Raw genomic sequence first — 22,596 nt, 5'->3', positions numbered from 1 at the left:
TTTTCTGCCTTATTATCGGTTATTATATAATGTTTGTAAAACTTAAGTTATTTTACCTTAATTTTAATTAAAAAATATTTTAAAACCTGCTGATTACCTATAGTATAATTAAATTTCAATATAATGCATGGCAACTGTTGGTAGTTTTGAAGTTTATATATTTTCTTGGCAAACTTCAGTTTTTGACATTTTTGACGGGTTTTTGACGGTTTAAACCAGTATTATACCCTTGTCATGTCAAAAACCACTTTTTGACGTCAAAAACCCAACCCTGGTAAATACGAATCTCAATGTTTGATTTTTAATTCCTGTAAATATGATTCATATTGTGTAATTGTAAACTCCAAGAATACGAATCACTAAGCGTAATTTTTAATCGTGTGAATTTTGTTTTAAATCATATTTGCAAAACCAGCAAAAATCATAGAAAAAAACTTTTCTCGGGAATGCGAAAAAGTGGAACTTTCTTTGGAAAGAGGGAGTTATTTTAAAATTTAATCTAGAAAATTCTGTCAAAAAACGTTATATATATACAAAGGTGTGTTATAGGAAATATCATAGAACATACCTGCAATTTCTTTTGAACACCTTCTAGCTGTTGTTGATCTAATCTCATGCGTTGGGCAACTCTTACAGGAGATGTTTCATTATCCACTATAGGTGGTAGAGAAGCGGTCGCAATTCCCATATTTCCTGACACAAAATGCATTTGAACAGCTGCTTGATCATTTTTTAGACATAGTAGCCCTTGCCACATAACTGGATAGCGCTGCATAAAAATGAATTATAGTTTTAGTTTTGATATAGTATCACTACCATCTTGGCTCTAAATAATTCATTCTCACATAAAAGGGAAGTGTTACAAGATATAATTTTCTCAGTATACACTGAAAAACGAAGTTTTTCTTCTCTTTATTCCGCGTTTAAGTAAATCATTTTGAGATTTAAATAAAAGTTATTTATTAAAGTATATTCAACAAAAAAAGTAGCAAGATTAATATTGATCATACTGAATTGATAATCATATTGATCGTACTAAAAGAGATATAAAGAATTAGGCAAATTAAGAAAATCCTAATTAATTCAGCTCCTTTTAAATTTTTATTAAAATTTGTAACTAATTTCTGTAATAAAACGATTAAAAAATTTTCAATCATTTTGAAATGTAAATACAATGAGTATTGAAGCTAAACATTTTTGTCAGAAGTTAATTATTATATGGTCCATACATTTACGATATTAAACAGCCCTGAGACTATTGAATTTTATATTTCAATTGTTTTTAAATCAATTCAATTGCTGTTTCTTAATTTTTTTAAAGTTAATTAAGAGATGAATTGAATTTCTTTTGGAATGGTAAATCTGAATAGCATAAGATTTTTGACTGCATTTGCTAAATCTTAAAACAGTGAAAAGCCCCTCACTTCATACTCTTTTAAAAATCTTCCCTCCAAATATTATTGAGTTTTTTCAGAAAAAAAATTAAGAGCAATGAAAATCTTAAAAAAATAATAATACAATAGGACAAAAGTAACAAGTAATAAAACAATAATGTACAGTAAAAAGTTCAAAAAAATTTTATGACACTGTCTTCGGTAAAAAACTCTGCAATTAAAAATCAATTCTTATCTTTGTTAAATTAACCGAATAAAAGGGAGTTGAAAAATTTGAGATGATTAAGCTCTGTGATTAAGTGCTCTGGACTTGCATGAAAATATGTATTTAGTGAATGATCCCCAAGTCAAGTTCAAGGATTATGGAACAGATCTATAAATAGAACAGTCCGAGAGCAACATTAGCCTCTGTGTAATGAATACAATGGTGTTTCACCAGCAATGAAATTAAGAAATAAAAGAAATTTCTGGAAATGGAAAAAAAAATCAGCAATGTTAGTTCGTCCTTGTTGTTGATCAGCAAAAATTAAGAGTTTTCTTTGGTTCAATTTTAGTGGGTGGAAAATGAAGCTTGAAAAAATTATGAACTTTTAAAAGCACCTTAAAGGGCTTTTAAAAACTAAAATCGAAAATAAGCACCTTCAAAAAATCCTACGCATCCTGTAAATATTAAATAATTTTATTAAAATAAAGATAAAAATATTTTTAATTGCTAAGAGCAAGTTACAAATGTATTGGTGAGATGACTCACAGTGGATAAAACAAGTAATAGCTTGTCACAGACAAGAGGAGTGAATGAATGTATTTCTCAGAGACAGAATCCTAAAATAGCAGACACATTATTGTTTTTAGTTTAAGTTATCACCAAACCCTGAACAGCTTTTCAAAATGTTTTCTAACAGTTGATTTACAAACAGGTTTTAATGCTATCATTTAAGCAAATTTTAAAAACAAAAATATGGTTAAACAAGTATTGTATCATAATATTATAAAATATAGAATAACAAAGGCTATTTTAGAGTTCAAAGCAAAAGAATGTAATAGTTAAAAGCCCCAAGTCATTTTAATAATGAAAATTATTAATAGTAGTAAGTTGGAACACTGGTTTGAAATTATTTTTAGCTGGAATAATCATCAAAAGATTAAGCCTCTTCAAACTTTGACTGTAGATTCACGTTCACAAATGCTATAACGTAATAAGATATAAAAATATAGAATTATGAAGAAGGATAGCATACTTACATTTAATATCTGATCTAATATTCTAGGTGGTGATTGATGAGCCGGCGGTGGAGGTACAAGAGCCGCAACTTCGGAGGGTGGTAGGTGAGCATTGACTCTGCGTGATGTCTGATCAGTAGGAATCATGTGATGAGGTGATTGAGCTAGAGAAGGATGAGTGTTATGAGACTGAATCACTGCAGGCCATGGCACGGGAGATCGAGCAGGACCAAGACCAGCAGGACCTGGGGATACAGAAGATCCTTGATGACTTAATGTTCTCGCATGAACTAATTTCTTTGAATGCTCAGGATTAATCCTTTTGTCTGTAATGGCATTATGCATTGATAGTTGAAGGGACTGATTTGGATCTTTCTTGTACACATGGGGGGTGGGAGAATGTGATGGATTAGGAGTCCTACTATCCAAGTGGCCCGCACCAAGTTGCATAACACCCAACACTTGCTGCCTGGAATGTACAGCTTCTAATGCATATGGATTTGTAGATGGCTGTACTTGATGAGCAACTGGAGGCTGCTTAATAGTTTCTTCCTTTTTATAATGGTGAGATGATAAAGCTCCCACATTATCTGATTTATGATCATCCACTTGACCAGCAAGGGTGATCTGTGGAACTCTGCTTTGACCAGCAGCATATAAATTGGCAATCACAGGAGAATCACTTATTCTGTCATGCGGGGACACGTTTAATCGAGGACTTAACTGATGAATGGCTGAGGAAAAATGAGCATTCTGCTGTTGCCTTAAATTGTGTGCAATTGCAGAGGTAGACGGACCTTTTTGATCATGAGAAGATAAATGGCGAGAACTTTCATGATGGTCTCTATTGTCCAATAAAGCCTTGACATCTTTTTCTTTTGAACTATTATAGTCTTTTTTACTACGAACAGATTTACCAGAGTGTTGAGATTTCTCTTCAGCACCTCTGGCTTCATGTACTATTTTTGATAAGTCATTTATTAATTTTTGTTCAGATTTTGCATCCATTTGCATTGAGTGCCTAGGATCAGATGGCTGTTTGAAATTGTTGGCAACAGCAGGATTAATAGGGTAAGGAAAACGGGGATTCATACTTATTGCAGCTCTTGCTTCCTGCTGGGCTCGGAGATCAGAAATGGCAGCATATGGATGATTCGCAGCATATATCATTTGATGAAAAATTGGATTGTATTCTGATTGATGAAGTGTAAGACCAGGATGCTGTGGTACCATTAATGCAGATTGACCAGGATGCCTTATGAGAAGTGAAGAATTAACGTGAGATGAATACATTTCAGATGACTGTAAGGAATGATTAGAAGATGTAACCGGTGGGGTTGGTGTGTGTGGAGGTGTTGGTGCAAGACGAGCAGCTAACTCAGGTGGAATGCTTGATGCAACAGGAGTTGAAGGACGTACCATGGGCACCTGAATCCTGTCTTGAAGTTGACCAGCTGATGTGAAATAATCTTTATGCTGTTGAAGATATTGAGGATTTTGCAAAAGTTCAGCAATAACACCTCCAGTATTTCCAGATGCAGCAACCAGTGGAAGCTAAGAAAAAATTAAACATAAAATTACTTAAAAAAATTTTTTTAAATAAAAAATATTATTTATTAACTTTACAGCTTTTTTCAGAAGATTAAAACTACAATCCTTACATTAATTAATAAAATCCTACATTAATTAATAAAATTAAATGAATTATTATATAATTAATATGACCAAGAATTAATTTCATATTTACATACAAAAAATTTCATTGTATGCTTGTTCAAAGCCAATAGTTTACATTGGTTTTGAAACAACAATTTTGAATTTTAAAAGCAGATCAGTGATAGTTATAAAATTTTTATGACACTTAGAATAGTAGTTTTATTCTATCAGGAATTGTAATAAGAGAAAGTTTTCAATTTTTTATAAAATTAACTATCAGTCTCACGAAATTTAAAGTTTCCAACTTCTCCACTAATTTTAGAGAAAAAAGTAGTGCCGTTTTCAGAAAAATGTTTCTTTTGTAGTAAATTTAGCTAAATATTTACCTTTAACAGTTTGAAGAACAGTTAAGCTTAACTGAAGCAAGACTGGAATGGGAAGGGAAATTTTCAGCAGCATTTACTTTTTTTTAAAAAAAATTTTGAGCAACTAACTCTTTTTTAGAAACTACCTGAACTTTCTTTTCAGAGCAACTAACTTAGAAAAAACTGAAGCAGCAATCATATCGAAGTATAACATTTGGTACAGTTTTAACAGATAATTTTAAGAAAAAAAGCTTAGGTTACTCGGAGATTACTTGCTATTTGGATTTATTCGAATAATAGCACATAAAACTTTTCACTATTTTTGAAAAAAATAAATAAATAGAGCCCTTACCATGCCTTCATAAGCAGACAAAGGAAAGTTAGAATCAGAGAAAGCTGAACTATTTTTGTTATGTGGAATCTTAGCTGATCTTTCATGTTTTCCAGTATAAACAGAATTTTTGTTAATGTTCCCAGCTTGGATTGTGCTCACATGAGCATGAGCATCCATTATCCTGCTCGAAGATGTTTTTGAATTGGACCACGTCACAGGAGCATTGTGAGATGATGAAGCTAATGTGGCTACAGGAGAAGCATGAGGTGGAGGGGTTTCATTTAGTAATTCTTGTTTCACTACAACACTGGAATGTTCCGAAGACATATGCATTCCTGATGAAACAAGCTGGCAATTGCTACCAGGTGTATGTTCATTGAATGGAATAAGTGAATTTTTCATAGAAGTATACGTAACAGGAAGCTAGAGTTGGAACCAAATTAATAAAATTAGCAATTTCAATGACATAAAAATCAAAAATATACATTATACCAAAAACTTGCCCAGTTTTCATATTTTAAAAAATTGTACAAAATTAATTCTAGAAAGTCTAACAAGGGACATCTTCATCTAAGTGGTTAGCCATGTTACTCATACCATTTAAGTACCTTTGATTAAATATGTGTGACACATTTTAATAATTAACCTTTAGCTGTTGTTATGCTGTCTCTCAAACCCTTACAATTTTCATCCGTTGATGTAAATATGGCTTTAAACTAGGGATGGTAATTTTCTTTCGCAGTAAAAAAAAACTGCCCTGGGAGTAAGTTTCTTCCAACCTAAATGGGAGAAACTCTTTTTCCAAAAGAAATATCAGAAATTGATAATTTTTTAAAAAATAATTGCAATCTAGTTTATTAATAAAATTTTCTTACAAACTTCGATTTTCTGTGTTTGTTTATATTGATCTAATAAGATTTACTGATTAACAGCAGCATAAGCAGATATTAAAATAAGCATGATTATTTAAAATATAAATTATCAAAATTACCTCTGTTTTAGTATGAACTACTGATGGAGCAGTTGTACTCGTAGAACATTTATTTTGTACAGTAGTTGATATAGTTGTAACATATCCAGCGTTCGAAGATGTAATTGCAGTTATTTCTCTTGAAGAAGGTTGATAATTGAGCACAGGATGAGAAGGAATTTTGGGCTGAATGTTTTCATAATTAACACGAGATGGAACAGAACTTTCAGTCACTGAGCTGATAGCTGGCACATGTGCTGCTATTGCAATGGGTTTATTTTCAGGAATGGCACTAGATAAATTAACAGTATTGACTACTTCAGGTGTGGAATTAGTGAGAAGTGGTGCAGAGGTTGTTACTAAAGTACTAGATACAGGTAATGGACCACCAACAGTAACATTTGTTCTTTTATCTTTCCTAGTTTCAATAGTTTTACTGCTTACAATTTTTGAAGTTATATCAGTTGATGCAAGTGGATTTGAGATAGGCAATGTTTGAGCAGATGGTGATTGATGAGAACGTAATGATCTACCAGTCTGAAGGCTTTCAGTCACATTAACTGAATTGGTTTTGGAATTTTCTTGAATTACTGATGGTGTAGCATGCGTTTCAGCAAGAGTGATGTGTTTTGAAAGAGGAATACTGGACATATCTGAAACTAATATATTGCTACTATTTTTACTGTCATGAGAGGTATTTAATGATGCATCTGAATAAGCTTCATTAGTGCCTGAAGTGGTTAAAAATCCAGTTTCTGGATCAAGGTATACAGTAGGACCAGAATTTGAGTTACTTTCTTCCTTACAGTCAGAAAATTTTTCAGGTAAAGTTTTAACAATTTTTTCCTTAGTTAGATCTAAATTAATTCTATTTATTTCAATTTTTAATTCTGGCTGGCAAATGACAACAGAAGATTTTGATTCTTTCGGTAGTTCTAAACTTTCTCTATGTTCTTTCAGTGGAGATGCTTCAATTCTTTCATCTAAAGAGCTTCTACGTATTTTTTCTTTCTTGCATGACTCTTGTTCACTTGAAACACCAAGATTGGTTTCTTTTGTAGCCTCCAACTTAGAAGCAGCTAGCCGAGCCATTCTAAATGATCTTAAATTGGTAATACGATTTGGAATTTTATCAGCTGCAGATGTTGATATCTCAGATGCAGAAGGTGACTCGACTGAGTGTGAGGAAATTACTTTTTTGTCTTCTGGGAGATCTTTAACAGCGTTATCATGTATGAAAAATACTGGTTCATTCTTATTTTTATCATCTGTTGTATCATTGGAATTTTCTGAAGAAACTAATTGTGAACTTTCTTCACTTCGCCTACTGGCTTTTGAGCGACGTGATGACCTAGTCTGCATTGGTTCAGCATGATTTTTAACAACTTCATCAATAACAACATCAACTGTAGATCTAGGATCTGAAGCTGATCGACCTTGGTTCATTAGCCTAGTAGATTTTCGAGTAGATTTGCAAGGTCCACTATATGCAGTCTCAGATGCTTGGGATTCTTGTTTTAAAGGTGTTTGTTTTTCTACTTTAGATGGCTCTGTTTTTGGCTCATCAATATTCAGAGCTTCAGATGTTTTAACAACTTCAGCAATGCATGGGGAGGTACCATCATTACCATCTTTTTTATTCAATCTGATGGTCATAGATATTTTAGGATGCTCAGGATGATGTTCTTTAATAGCTGTATCTCGTTCATCAGCCAGAACAGGTTTTTTGCACTCTTCAGCTTTCTTTTCCTTTTCAATATTATCTAATAATTTCTCATATTTCTGATCTTTCACTTTCCTTTCTTTTTCTGGTACACCCTCAAACAACTTTTCATGTTTTAATTCTTTCTTCTTTTCTTTCTCATTGGTATACTCTAATGATTTTTCATGTTTTATTTCTTTCACTTTTTTATCTTTTTCTATGGCAATTTCAGCTAATTTTTCATGCTTTTGCTCTTTATTTTTCCTATCCTTATCAGAAGATAATGCTTCAGATGGCTTAATTTCTATGGATGAAGTATTTCTAGATGTATCATGAAGTCTATCCTTTATGTCTTTAAATGAATTGATTTCTCCCTCATCTTCATCATCACAAAAGTCATAAACATCTATGGTATTAGAATTATCCTTTGATGCTTTATGTTCCTTTTCAGATGACAAAGAAAGCCTAAATCGAGATTCTTTGGAGCGGTTGTAATCTTTTGAAGGTTCGATGTCATCCAATTTAGTTTCAATTTTATTAACAGGTGGTGCAGATGGAGGATCCCCAGAAATTTTCTTTCGTCTTCCCCTTCTCCTTCTTGGCTCTTCACTTTTATTTCTATCATCTTCTCGAGAATTTGCCCTAGTGGTGATTGGAATAAGATTTGAGGAATCACCTGTTTCATCATCTCTTTTGTTTTCTTCACTCTCAGAAAATGAAACTTCCTCATGAACATGTTTTCTTCCAGATTCCCTTAAAGGAACAACTTCAGATGTATCACTTCTCAATGAACGCCTAACTCTTTCAGATGATGTTGGACGAGCACGGCGACTCGAACTTCTACTTTGGGGAGCATTTGGTGTGTCTTGTGAGCTTCCTTGTTTTTGAGACAATGCTTCAACATACTTTCTGGTTTTAGGTCTTCGTCCTCTTCTAGGTCGCTCCACTTTAGTATCTGCTTCAAGAGCTTCATCAGTTACTTGAGGATCTGGAAGGGCATCTTCTTGAATTGCAGCCTCTTCCTGAACAGGTTCTGCCTGAGGTGTTTCATTGTGATCTTTGTTAGTTGCTGCTATTAGATTTCCATCAGTCTCCATCTTTGTATCAGGAATTGTTATATCAGTTGTATCACTGCACACAGAATCAGCATCAGTAGGTCTCGATGAAAACACATCGTCTATTGTGAGACTTAAATTTTCAAAAGTTTTAACTGAACTGTTGTCTTCAGGTTTAAATGACTCAATTTTATTAGAAATATCTTCAATACCAACTGAAGTAGATGTTTCATCTTCTGCAATGTCTGGTTTATCCACAGGATTAGATTGTTGCAAAATATCTGTGTTGCAAGTGAAATTTTTGACTGTTTCTTCAGATGAATTATTAACTGGAGATTTACTACCAAAATTATCAGTAAACAGTTGTTCTGAGCTGAAACTTAATAATTGAGGTATTTTTGAATCTTTAGCATCATTAGAAGACGGTTCGAAAATATCCTGGTTGAATTCTGTAGCTTCATTTTGTTCATTCACTTCAGGAATTTCAAAGGATGAAACAATACTATCCGACTGATTCAGATCTAATGAGGGTTTATCGATACCTGGCAAGTTATTCTTACTTTCTGAGTTAAAATAGAACCCATCTCCACTTTTTGATTTCTCTTCTTTATGATTACTTTCGTCAGATTTAGAGGGAAACAATTCAAGAAGAAAATTATCAGAATTGCTTTGATTCCCTTCAGTTGAATCACTGATTTCTTGGCTTTGAGCAAATATGTCACAATTAGAGAGGTTGCTTTTATCAGAAATTGATAGAATGTCACTATTTTCAATTTTAGGAGCAGATTGTATTACACTAGTTTCGCAGCTAGAGTTCAAAATGTCGGAATATTTTAAAAGAGGTGGATTTTTAGAAATGGCAGATTCTGCGAAACTGTACTTATCAAGATTTATTTGATCCACAAAGCTACTAGATGATGATATAGGATTAGTATAACTTTTATTAACTGGTTTTAGCAAGGGAGAAGAATCAAAATGAGGAGATGATGGCAAATGTGATGATTTGAAGTTCTCAAAAATATCTGAAGTGTTAAGTCTTAATGGATCATTTCTATTTTGTTCAGACATAAGTGATATGCTGCTTTGGGACATGGTTTTTTCATGACTATCTGAAAACCTTGAAATACTAGTTTCAATTTTTGAATCAAACATGTCATCTAAGTCTTTTACAAGGTCTAATACAACTGCTTCTGCTTTACTGGGCACATTGTCGAATGTAGGATTTTCAGGAACATCAATTCTTGAAAAAGGATCTATTTTATCTTTGGGTTCAACAACAGGCAAAAGATTAGGAGGAGATTCAACAGGGAGAAGAACAGGAGGATTATCATCATCTTTGCTGTCAGTGGTGTCCATTGTGATATCTTCGAAATGTGTCAGTTGGTTTTCAGTTAAAGCTGTTTCATCATTATTAATACCAGAGTTAGTTTTTTCAGGTGTATAGATAGGTTTCTCATGATCTTTTCCTTTTTGCGCCTTACTTTTATCCAGCTTCGGAGAAACAAAATCATTGCAAGGTTCCATAGTATCTGGAATGACAGGAATATCAATAACAGGTGGTTTATTTTCACTAATTCCCAAACTGTTCTCATCATGAAATTCAAAACAAGATGAATTTTTTACATCACAATTAACACCATTAGTAGCAGCAACAGATTCTAGTTTTACTGGTCCAGGCATAGTATTTTCAGGGATGGAATCTATTTTTACAGTTTCAGAATCTTCGATATTAGAAATTTCTAATGCAGGAGGCTCTGAATTTGAAGAAGGAGAAAGTAACATAACAGAAGATTCTTCTATTTTTTCCTCTTGAATTTCATTGTCAGGATTATCTGGAGAACCATCAGCTATATGAAGAGAATTTTCACTATCATCAGGAAGCAAGTAACTCATTGTATCTTCAGGATGAGTTTCTAAAAGGGGATCAAGATAATCTGTTTCCTTTGTTAATTCAGGAGCAGATATTTCTCCACAATGCATTTCTTGCAATAAAGCAGAAACTGCCAAATCATCTTCTATTTTTCTTTGATCTTCAATATCATTAGACATATCTTTGTCATCAATTTTGTAAGGGTCAGTTTCAGACTGACCGGATAAAAAAGCATCAACTTCACTTTGAGAAGGTTCTGGAATGGAGGAATGCAAATCTAATCCCGTAAATATATTCTCTTCTTTTCCATTTAGGGGATCAATTTCAGTTGCAATCTTATCTTCACCTAGATCTCCAGAGGCTACTTCAGAATCATAATCCTTTTCTTTCATATGCCAAGAATCTCGACCAGTAGAAAATAACTCTTCTTCAAGCCTACGTGTTTCCTTAGCTGCTTCTTCTTCAAATCGCCTTTCCAACTGTTTTTCTTCTCTTTTAGTTGAACAATCATCGCCAAAAGTACTATTTTCCTCAGATACAGTTAAAAGCTCCTGCTCAAGACGCCTAGCTTCCTCTGCAATTTCTTCATCTATTCGTAAATCAGAAAGTCTACTGTCATCATCAAGTGGAAGAGTGTTAAATGAGGTTTTAGGAGAAAGTGCAGGCGTTGAACATCGTTGGACATCAACCGGAACGGGCATTTCTTCTCTAATTTTTTCCTGAGATTTCTTTTTGCGTTCTTTTCCTTGTTTCTTTGATTTCTTTCTTCGCTTTTCTTCCTTAGATGAATTATGAGTATCAGAATGTTTAGCATAATCATTAATTGCAATTTCTTTCTGATTCTTTTCTTGTTTTACTTTGTGTGGAGACGTGACAGTTTCCTTTTCCTTCTTTACAGGAAATGAATGGTGTTTTGAACTATCACTCGGTATATCGCTAACACAGTCATTAGGATCTCTCCCTGGTTCAGAATCAGTAATGTCCGAAAGCTTATCAAAAAAGGAAGGCAGGCTGCTATCATGCTCAGGAGATTGTATAGATGATTGAGATTTTGAAGTAGCATCTTTTTTCTTACTTTTTGAAGATTTTTCTGAGTTTGAGTCTGATTTGCCCTCTAACTGTTTCCATAAGTCTTCCGTGTTAATGTCCATATCTTCAGTCGGTTGAGTTTCAAAATCAAAGTCTGAAAAATCAGATTTAAAATCATTATCGGATAAAATTCCAGCTTGCAAACATGGAGGAGAAAGTTGTTTATCAGCTAGAGGATTATTAGTGGGCTTAGGTGATAAAAGAACAGGCAATTTAGAGTCATTTTCTTCCTGTCTCCTAGAAGAGTCTTGAAGAAAAGATTTTTCAGCAGTATTTCTTTTTTCTTTATTCTTGGACATTTTCTTAGACTTCTTTCTTTTCTTGGTGTAAGGTTTATGTTTATCAGCATCATCAATTTGCATTTTTTCAACAAAACCATCGGATTTTCTTTCTTTTGAAGAAGGTATTTTGTCTTTAGTTTGATGCTCGGATTTTATTTTCTTCTGTGATGGAAGTTCAGGTTCTTGCTTGTGTTCTTTTAAACTTTTCTTTTTATGACTTTTACCACCATCTTCTTTCTTCAGAGATTCATGATCAGTTTCAATTTCTTGCTTTATTTCAGGAATTTTATCTTTCCTCACTTTCTTTGGTTTACTTTCCTTTTCTTTGTGCTTACTATGACTATCTGATTCAGACTGATCATCTTCTGATTTAATAAATTTCTTAGACTTCTCAGAACGAGATTTATTTCGGCTCTGAGAGGACTTTTTCTTCGTGATTGAGTGTGACTTTTCATTGAAATTTGATTCCGAGTCTGAAGTATCAGTGTTAAGTATTTCAGCCTTCTTTTTTCGAGATTTGTGAGGAATAGATTGCCTCTGAGAAACGTTGTATTCAAATTCAGAATCAGTAGCTGAGTCACTAAAATCTTTTTCCATCTTACTAACTCTGTTGTTTGAACTATGGTGTGCATCATCATCAGAGGAACTTTCTATAACTAATTTACGCTTACGAGGTTGCTTCATCTTAGTAGACCTTGTTTGAGAGTCAGAATCACTAGAGTGATGGCTAACAGAATCTGAATCTTTGTCACTATCTTCAATGGATTTGCTTTTTTCCTCACGTTTTGCACGTCTTTGTTTAAGTTTATTGAACTTCTGTCTAACACTTTCCAAATCATTAGTTTGTTTCAATGTTTCAGTTCTAGATTTACTAGAACGAGCTTTCACTTTATCATACATAGAAAAATAGACAGGTTCATCGTCCATCCAGGCAGCCCAATCAAATTCTAACTGTTTTTCCAGTTTCTTAGATTTAGAGGATTTTTTCTCTCCTGAATTTTTCTCACTGGTTTTATCACTCATTTTATCAGTTGTTTTTTCACTGGATTTTTCATTACTTTTCTTTTCCATTTTATTAGAAGAGGACTCCTTTTTTGGTTTACCAGCAATATTATTTGAAGATGTATTTTTATTATCTTTATCTGAATTTCGTCTTTCTTTAGATTTTGTTCTAGATTCACTTTTGGGATTACTATCTTTCGAGTCTCTAGTTTCATTTTTTGATACTGATTCTTTGGAATCTTTTGATTTAGAACGTTTTTCTTCTTTTAACCTGTGCTCTGATTTAGATTTGTCTTTAATGTCACATTTATTACTATATTTAGAATCAGATTTAGATTTATCACAACTGTTTGAATTGGATTTAGAGGAAGATGATGATTTATTTTTATCGCTTTTAGAGCACTTTTCTTTCTTTTCATTCTTTTTTGAACTTACATGCAATACAGGAGGAGATGCTGAACGTTCTCTAACACTTTTACATAGTTTTAGTTTCTTAGGTTCAGGTTCAGGATTCTTTTCCTGTTTAGTCCAACTGATATCATGACTATCTCTGCTGGATTCCAATGACTTTACTGATTTACTGGATTCAGATTCATTACTATCTATAGAAGAAACCCTTTTCTTTACAGCAGAGTATACAGGTTTGACATTGTTATCAGATTCAGAATTCGTAACAAAAGATTTGGCACAAGAGTCAATATTAGGTTTAATGTCATTTTTGCAACCAACTTCTCTCCATTGAGCAGCACCTTCATGATATGATAAGCGGGGATCTTTAACATCACAAAAGTCTTTTTTATCGTGATCTATTGAAATGAAATTTGAATGTTCTTTTGTTGTACTATCTCTTCGAGTTGGGGGAATGTTAGCTGGCTTCATAACAGGTTCCTTCTTAATTGAACATTTAATATCTGAATCTATTTTACATACAGCCTCTGTTACACTATCAGTGGGAGATGCTGGCTCCTTCTTAATATTAGGAGGAGAGTTTAAAACCATAGAATGAGCAGGTAATTCCATAGGACAATGTAAAGGACTTTTTAAAGAAGTGGCTAGCATTGTAGAATTGGTATGAAAGTTTGGATCTGTTTTAGCCTTGGCAGAATTTATAACACTAGTTGACTTCAGAGGGTTATCACATAAGTCCTTGTCAAAATTAGAATTAAAACCATCAATAATTTTATTTGTAGTAGCAGACAAACTAAAAGATGAACAAGGAGAACAAGGTGTATATACTGGTGGTGTTATTTGACTGTTATATTGTTGAATTGGAGGTGTTACTGGAGACAAAATGCTCCCAGCACTTCCCATTGGTGTGTTAGGCGGTGACATAATTCCTTGTGCGACTAGTACTGATGTAACATTTTTCACCAAAGGTGTTGGATTGAAATTTTGAATAGGCGGAATAATTGGCGTTGAAAATTCCTTGGCAGCAGCTTTTGTTCGAAAAGTAGGTTTTATTTTTGGCATAGTGTCCACTTTAATGTTTAAAGGTTCATATTTTTCATCAATGTGTTGCAGACGTTTACAATCTTGGTCTACTATAGTTGGTCTAGCTAAAAGAGTTTTCATAATATCTGATGGCTCAGGTACTACATCAGTCAAACTATTAAATCTAGACCGTTTAACTGCACAGTGTGGAATGTCAACTAAAGTACTAGGTGAGGTATCTGGTGCTGATGTAGGTGTAGGTCTTGTTGTTCCAGACCACGCATTAAACTTTTCATCTAATGCTTTTATTCTATCTTCGATAGATGGACGGCTTGGAGAAGAAGATGGTGATAAGTCCGATTCTGAAGAGCAATTAAGCTCTTTGAGTTTTTCTGAGTTATTTTTGGGAGACTGAATGGATTCCAGGTTGGGTCCAGTTTCTGTTGATTCATTGATTGTATGTGAATCAAGAGACTGCACCGAATCCATTAACGAAACTGCGACAATGCTAGCTTTGTCATCAGGTACTAAACATTTCACTTTCTTTTCAGTTGGAACATCAGGCATAAATTCACTATAACGGTGATTTTTGTTAGATGCTGAACTGGGAGAAAATCCAGCTCTTGGACTATGAGCTGAATTTGTTTTAGGAGATGTAAGAACATTTGGAGAAGCTTTAGGGGAACGGAGGGATGCAGCAAATTTAGGTAATGGTAGAGATAAGGGACTTATATCCCTCTCTCTCTTTACATCGTTGCAGTGGGCACCATCAGAAAACGTCCGTATTGATAAGAATGTTTTAGGTGAATACATTGGTGAAGAATTATGAAGATGATATTTTTTATTGTTCAATGCTTCTTCATCAGAAGCTATCTCCTCTTTTGTTTTAGAATGTGAAAATGGAACATCACTTTCAGAAAAGTGAAGATTTGTTAGGGAGTTACACTGCTTTTTCCAAGATACATCAGATGTTGAATTTGCGCATAAAAAAGAATCACTGGCTGCCTGTGCATTTGGAAGACAAGAGTCACTATCCACAGAAATTCTGCGATATTTTTGTGAATTGTTAACAGATTGTGAATCAAATCCTTTTCTAGGATCTAAATGTTTTCGAAACACAAAAGAATCCAATGAATTGGAAACACAGTTGTTATCATCAGAAATGTCCATTTTAGACTTTGTTTTATTAAATATTGCAGAGTCTTTGATCCCACTTTTGCACAATTTAACAGAATCTTCTTTGGTTAAAAGTTTAACATCACTTTCATAACAAGTGTTTGTTTCAGAACAGCTAGAGGGCGACCGATGTTTCCGCCTGCTCAGCCGATCACCACTAACAAAAATCTCAAAGTCACTGGGTTCTAGGTGAGCACTAACCTGTTCAAAAAGGCTCATCATGTCTGAGGATTTTTTCATACAATCATTTAGAAGAAGTTTTTCCTTTGAACAGTCATTTTGGATGTTAAAATCATCAGAATCACATTTACTGTCATCAGTTAAAACATCAGATACACAATTCAGCTTAGATGACTTCACTGAATTCAAGTGACTATTAGGTGTTTTGTTTTTTACTTTTTCCATAAGTGATTTGGAAACAAGCAAACTGAGATCTTTACCACTCTTGAAATTGGAAGACGCCAAAAGACGCTTCTTCCTTTCAATTTGTCCAAGTTGGTCATTTGTTATTCCAAATTCGTCTGCACTATCACCATCTAGGGAAGAGCGTGAACGAAGAGAATCACAATCAACTTTGGAAAGAATTTTATCGGAACATTCTTTTTCAGAGCTACTCCGAGGTGATGAGAAAGATAAGTCCGCCAAAGAGTCATCCATCTTAATATCACTTTTACATCGAGAGTCTCTATAGTCTGAGCTAGTTTCCACTTCATCAAGGGCAGCATCTCTACAAGGGCTATTTACAAGGGAGGAATTATGACTGCCTGGACTCTTAATTCTGTGGTGCAATCTGTCTTTTAAAGTCTTTCTTTCCTTAGAAACTGGACTGGTGCTCCTGCTTTGATGACAAGAGCGAGGTGGAGATTGACTGTGGTGACTCTCTTGATCACTCACACTGTTACGCAACTTGTTACGCTTGCGATTTAAACAGTCATTTGTTTCAACATATTTTGGACGTTCAATCTTGCCATCAAACATAGTTACTTCAGGAACATTTTCTTCACGAGAATTGTACCTGTAATAAAAAAAAAAATTAGAATACATTGCCTAATATCTTCAAGTTAAAAACTGCATATGGTAAGAAGATCCGAATCAATAACAGCAACAATATTGAAGAAAAAATAAATCACTCTTACTCAAAATTTCTAACTTGAAAAATGGCATAATTAATGTAAAATGAATACTTTGCCATGCCCTTTGGCAGAATTTTTTCGATGCCACATACCTCTCTATTACTAATATCTTTCTGGAAGATACTTTTAAAAATAACAAATATACATATTACTAATTTAAAGTAATAGAAGCGTTAACTTCAATAATAATAAATAAATAAATTAAATAAATAAAAAATTTGATCAAATAAAAAAAAACTTTTAATTGAATGTGATGTCTTTTTTATTCAATATTATGGGCGATATTCTGACATTTTGTAGAAAGATAACACACTAATTATTTCCTTTTCAGATAACACACTAATTATTTCCTTTCTTCGCATTTTTTAATTTATCATTACATTAAAAAAACTCTTCAAAAAGTGGTTACTAAATGCACGTTTTCATTTCTAGATTCAGTTTTTGTAATAAATAATATCGGATATTAAAAGCCATGTATAGCTATGTGGGAAGTAGTAATAACTGCATGAAAAAATATAATGAAAATTTCTACAGAAAATAAAACCAAAATTTTTACTTCATTATTCTTTATTTTTCATAATTCTCAAATGAGAATAGAAAAATCACAAGTATTTTTTCCCCACTCCCGAGAAAGGCATCTTTTGAATATAATTCTGAAGAAAAGATAAAATCTTTCAAAAATTTCTGCAGAAAAGAAAAACAAATTTTTTTATTTTACAAATGAAAAATCCTTCTGCAAGAACACTGCAACATTGTGGCAATGTCGCCACGATTCTGCTATGGGGTTGTTATGTAGGACTAGTGATATGAACACACGTTATTTGAGTTACAACACATTTAGGAGTTCAGTATAGCACTATTTATATGAATGACAATAGACTTAATTGTCTAATAAACTAGACTGATTAAGTGTCATGCATTTTCTCACCCTCTTTATATTCTCTAAAGAGGGTCAAAAACTCATGTATTATTGATAATAAAATATAATTTTTATCATGTCAATTTTTTTTCCGACAAAGACATTTGAAATCATAGCCAATCATGAAGCCCCTAAAATACTTTAAATCTAAGTATTTCATTAATTTTTAATTTACTAGTTTAATTTTATTCACTTGTATACTTTCAAAGTCTTTCACAGAAAACAATTGAAGCTTTTTAAAATTATACATTTAGAAGTAAATGAAATTTAATTTACAAAATTATTTCATTAAGAATTCAACAACAAACTAATACCCATGTTTTCACTGATAGAGGGTGTTATTAAATCATCATGATTAGTTTTAAGTTTTCATATCTATCTACTCTATTGAGTTGTATTGCTTGCTCATAGTTGTATTGCTTGAGTTGTATTGCTTGCTCCACTGGTACAAAGGACTAGTACTAAAAAATATTTCTAGTCTGTGCACATTTTTACAGGTTCTATTCTAATTTTTTTTTAGTTAAGTGAATTTAAATGAAAATTACTGTATAAAGATGGTGTGTTGATATTTATGATGAAATGTACTATTTTTCTGACAAAAACACACATGTAAAAAACAAAACAACATACTATCCATTTCTATTAATTGCTGGTCTAAGGGTCTACCAATTATTTTACAGCAATTTTAGTCAAATTTTAGAGGTTCCTAAAAAATGGACCCTAGATTAATTTTGAACCCTGCTTATCTTATATCTTAGCAATTATAGAAACTTTAAATTAATACCCTTCTCTTACAGATTTGATTTTAAAAATAAAAACACTTTTAACACCAGGATATTGGTAGCTATAATTAATTTTTGTTCTGGAACTAGAAAATAGATAATTTTTTCATCAGACTGATTGTTTCTGTATTAATTCAAAACACCATTCACATAAACTGTATAGGAGGTAATATTAATAAGATAAATTGTAAAACTTACCGGTGCCGTCTTTCTCCAAATTCATCGTGATACACTTCATATCTTGCAGAAAATCCTTGACCTCTACCTCTTGATGCAAACCCAGAACGTTGTCCACCTCTGAAGTTTCCTCTAGGTGGCCTAGGTTGTCCATCATATCTAGGATAAGGACGGCCATCAAATCCAACACGCGGCTCCCTATTTAAAATGAAGATCATAAATATTGTTACTTGGATTCAATTAACAACTATAAAAAAATTAAATATGAAAATGATATTAATTATTGAAAACCTTAAACCTTATCTAAAATACATATTTAATAATTCAAAATAATAAATAACTAATGAGTCTGGTAAAATCAGAGATGTAATAACTCATCAGAATCATATAATAGTTTTAATAAATTTCATAACTCAGTTTTTATTTCTAACTGCACGAATGGATACCCATAAGTTTTCAGGTATTTTTACATTATGTAACCAATTGTACGAATGAAATAAAAGCAAATTCTATAACATGGAAGTTTACACATTGATTGTTACATAAATAGTTACTTAAGCTACTAAAAGAAGAAAAAAAAATTTATTAGTAAATATATTAAGAAACCAAAGCAGCAAATTATGAAATTAAACTTAGCAAGTACGGATAAAAAACAATTTCATGTCTTTAAATAAACATTACTTTTTCGTAAAGTTGTATATTAAATTTCATGAATTTAACAAAATCTTCAAGTGTAAACAAACATAAACATACTCAAATGTTAACATGCACATATAGACCGTGGGCCAAAGGCATTAATCATTAGTTTGTTCCGAAGAAAAAAGGGCAATCTTAATTTTTATTTCAATAAAAAAATATGTTTCATAGTATTTCATTACGCAAAATTTAAAGTTCAATAATTGCACATTATTTTGTATGTTCTTAAAAAAGTATGAAATAATTTTTATCAGCATTATTTCCTTTCGCCAGTTATGAACCAATAAAAACGCAGGTTTCATAACATACCTCTGACAGCTAACAAATCAAATAGAGTCTAGCTTAAAAATCTTGGTTGCTTCATTTTTGTGTTTGTAAACAAACATGTTAAATGCCTCCATCAAATGTTTTGGCTCTCCTATATTTGTCATATATGTTCTTTAAAACTTAAATTCTTAATAGATCATTCTTTAATTCTTAATAGATCGTTCTTTAATTCTTAATAGATCGTTTTTACATAAAATGTTTCAATATTTTTTATTACTGCTATGCTCTATTTTAAATGATGGAAAACAAAATAATAGTTCTAAGTCACAATGAAAAATTTATTAATCGTGAACGTTAAAATGTTTTACCTGAAATATGTATTTTGCGTTATACTGAAAAATACACAAAAGAACGTCATTCTGGCAAGCGGAAAAAAGAAGCATTAAGTAAGTGTGAAACTCAAAAAAATCAATTGCTGTGTGCTGCTATTTCAAAAAAAGGATGAGAAATAACTTTTGCAAATGCGTGACAAAGATATGGTGGCAATTGAAGTTTGCTACCATAGGTCTTGTTATAAAAATTATACTAAACTTCTGACTGTAAAAAAAAGTTTCCTCTGAAACTGCAGAACTATATAAAAATCTTTTGGGGTGTTTAAAAAGTGTATTTTGGAGGAAAAAATCATTAAGAAACACAAAGTATACAATATGAACAAAATAAAAGAAAAATTTATCAGAACTGTAAAGGAAATTGAAGGTATTGAAATGAAAGATCTCAGGAATGATACTTTAAAGAAAAAAATTTAAAAAACATGCCCTCAAATTGATTTTGTCAAACAAAAATCAAAGAATATTAGTGAATTAGTTGTTTGTCTGACATCAGCTTTAACAATAATTAATTTATGTGAACAGAGCTCCACTGACAATGAAGATGCTGATGAAACATTTAGAGCCACTTAATTAAAAAAGAACAATATATATACACACATTTGTAACTTTAAAAATAATTTAATGTTATAATTTATTTTCTTAATATATAGTTGCTTTTAAACTGTTATGTCAATAGTTGGGAAAAAATTAATAAAGTCTCAGTTGTCACTTATGGTACCTCAACAGAACATTCTAACTATGATCGTAAGCTCTTAATAAAACAGTTAATGATTTAGAAGGAACTAAATTTCTTAAGATTTAGAAGGAACTAAATTTCATCTTCATACTATTCGGAATTCAATATAATTTTATGGTTCTTATGTTATAGTTTATATAGTAGATTTTATTATTTATAGTAAAGCAATTAGGGTAGTAAAAAAAACTATAAAATTAACAAAAAATTTTATGAAATTACTAAGATCATAAATTTGTTTAAAAACATTATAAATTTTTCCTATTCCGTTAAACATCAAATTGATTGAAAAAAAAAACCTTTTTCTACCAATTTTTTCAAGTATTTTATCTGTAGATACGAAGAACAATAATTTAAATAATAGTAAATTTCACAAAAAAATAAATAAATAAATTCTCTGCACTCTAAGCCACATAATCTTAAAGTAAAAATTCTATAACATTTAAATATGAGAACATATGAGTGAATATTTGGTGCTCTCTAACAACACACGTCAATAATGACTTTAATCTGATGTTTAATTACATTATATTTTTTATCCTTCTAAATTACTGGCAAAATAACACTGACAGACATAGTAAATACAATATTTTTCAGATATTTTTATTATTTCAAACAATTATTTCCCTCCCTTAAAAGAGTGAAAAGCTCTAAATTAGATTTAAAAAAATAAATCCTTCAGACACAGACTTACGTATATGTAAACAAAGATTTCTATAATTTGATTGGACAAGACTTGAGCCAGCTGCAGCACATGGAAAAAAGGTCATTTAAAAAATAAAATAAAAAGAGTGCAGCAGTTTTTCAATAAACACAGACTAACGTACAACATATGTGATAAGAAATTTATTAATTCGTATTGTACTGAAGAAATATGATTGTTTTAATAAGCTTTAACCTTTCCTCCCTCATGATTAGAACAAAGTATCCTTTTTATTAACGATATTGAGCATTCGACCCACAGCCTAATAGTCTTATTTCACTAATTCATAAAGAAAGAAAAAAATGCATCAAAAATTAATGACAGTAAAAAATTAATATACAAAAAAATTCTTTACCTTTCATCATTTCTTAGAACTTCAAATTCAGGTCCTCTTCTTTCACGTCTTTCCCAGGGTCGAGTACCATCACCAGGGATTAACTGACCAGACATCTCTAGCTTATCAAAAAATGTAGTCTGGCACTCTCGACTAGCAAAATCAACCTAAGATAAACATATTTAACATTATTATCTTTATATAATTAAATATATATATATTTTGGCATTGTTAATTTAACTTAATATAAAATAATTTATGGCTAGTTTTATGGTTTTTCTGTTAACACAGATTCATTTCTTACTACTTATTCATTCAAATCATCTACCAATGAATAATTTAATAACAGGCATTTTGAAACATAATTTTTTTTTAATAAAAATTGATTTAACACATTTTTTAAAAACATTAGCACTCAGCAAATAAACAATAAACTGCGATATAAATTAAAATAAATTTCCTTTAAAAAAAATACTTTAAGCTAACAAAAAATGTGATTTCAAATTTTAGAGCCAACAACAAGAATGATAGTGCATGAAATGTAATATTCAAAATATTTATTATTGTATCATAATAAATTGTCCACCCATTGAAATATTGTCAAAATAATATTCTACAAGAAATATTCCCAATAAGTCAATATTCGAGTCCTCTGAGAAGAAATGTTTTCTAAAAAATGTTTTTGGTGATTTCTCAATTCTTTTGGGTTTTTCTCAATTCTTCTATTTCAAACTTTCTTAACCACAAAGTACTCAATTCTTTGGGTGATGGAATAGTTTACCAAAAAAGTATTTACTGTCAATTTTGGACACTTAACTTAATAACAGAATTAAATAGTCAATATAATAGGGAAACAACACATCAAAGATTAGTTACAAAATAAATTGTATTGATCTTGAAGCACAGAATTCTTTGTA

General features: G+C 31.7%; 1 protein-coding gene across 7 annotated transcripts in view; it reads right to left on the bottom strand.

The window, feature by feature from the left end:
- The window catches only part of LOC107455104 (protein split ends), a 172,012-nt gene that overhangs the window by 5,702 nt on the left and 143,714 nt on the right, over nucleotides 1-22,596 (bottom strand). For 6 of the 7 annotated variants that reach the window (XM_016072547.3, XM_016072546.3, XM_016072548.3 and 3 more), the window contains 6 exons: nucleotides 21,701-21,846; nucleotides 18,579-18,755; nucleotides 5,962-16,561; nucleotides 4,989-5,393; nucleotides 2,637-4,169; nucleotides 569-769 (listed from right to left, as the gene is read on the bottom strand). In XM_016072547.3, the coding sequence (XP_015928033.2) occupies nucleotides 569-769; nucleotides 2,637-4,169; nucleotides 4,989-5,393; nucleotides 5,962-16,561; nucleotides 18,579-18,755; nucleotides 21,701-21,846 (13,062 nt within the window). The remainder of the gene's footprint in view (nucleotides 1-568; nucleotides 770-2,636; nucleotides 4,170-4,988; nucleotides 5,394-5,961; nucleotides 16,562-18,578; nucleotides 18,756-21,700; nucleotides 21,847-22,596) is intronic. The other variant, XM_071183450.1, reaches the window with a different exon arrangement.

Source organism: Parasteatoda tepidariorum, chromosome 1 (genome assembly GCF_043381705.1).
Source record: "Parasteatoda tepidariorum isolate YZ-2023 chromosome 1, CAS_Ptep_4.0, whole genome shotgun sequence".
Classification (NCBI taxonomy): Eukaryota; Metazoa; Arthropoda; class Arachnida; order Araneae; family Theridiidae; genus Parasteatoda; species Parasteatoda tepidariorum.
This window is presented reverse-complemented; position numbering and strand designations above follow the sequence as displayed.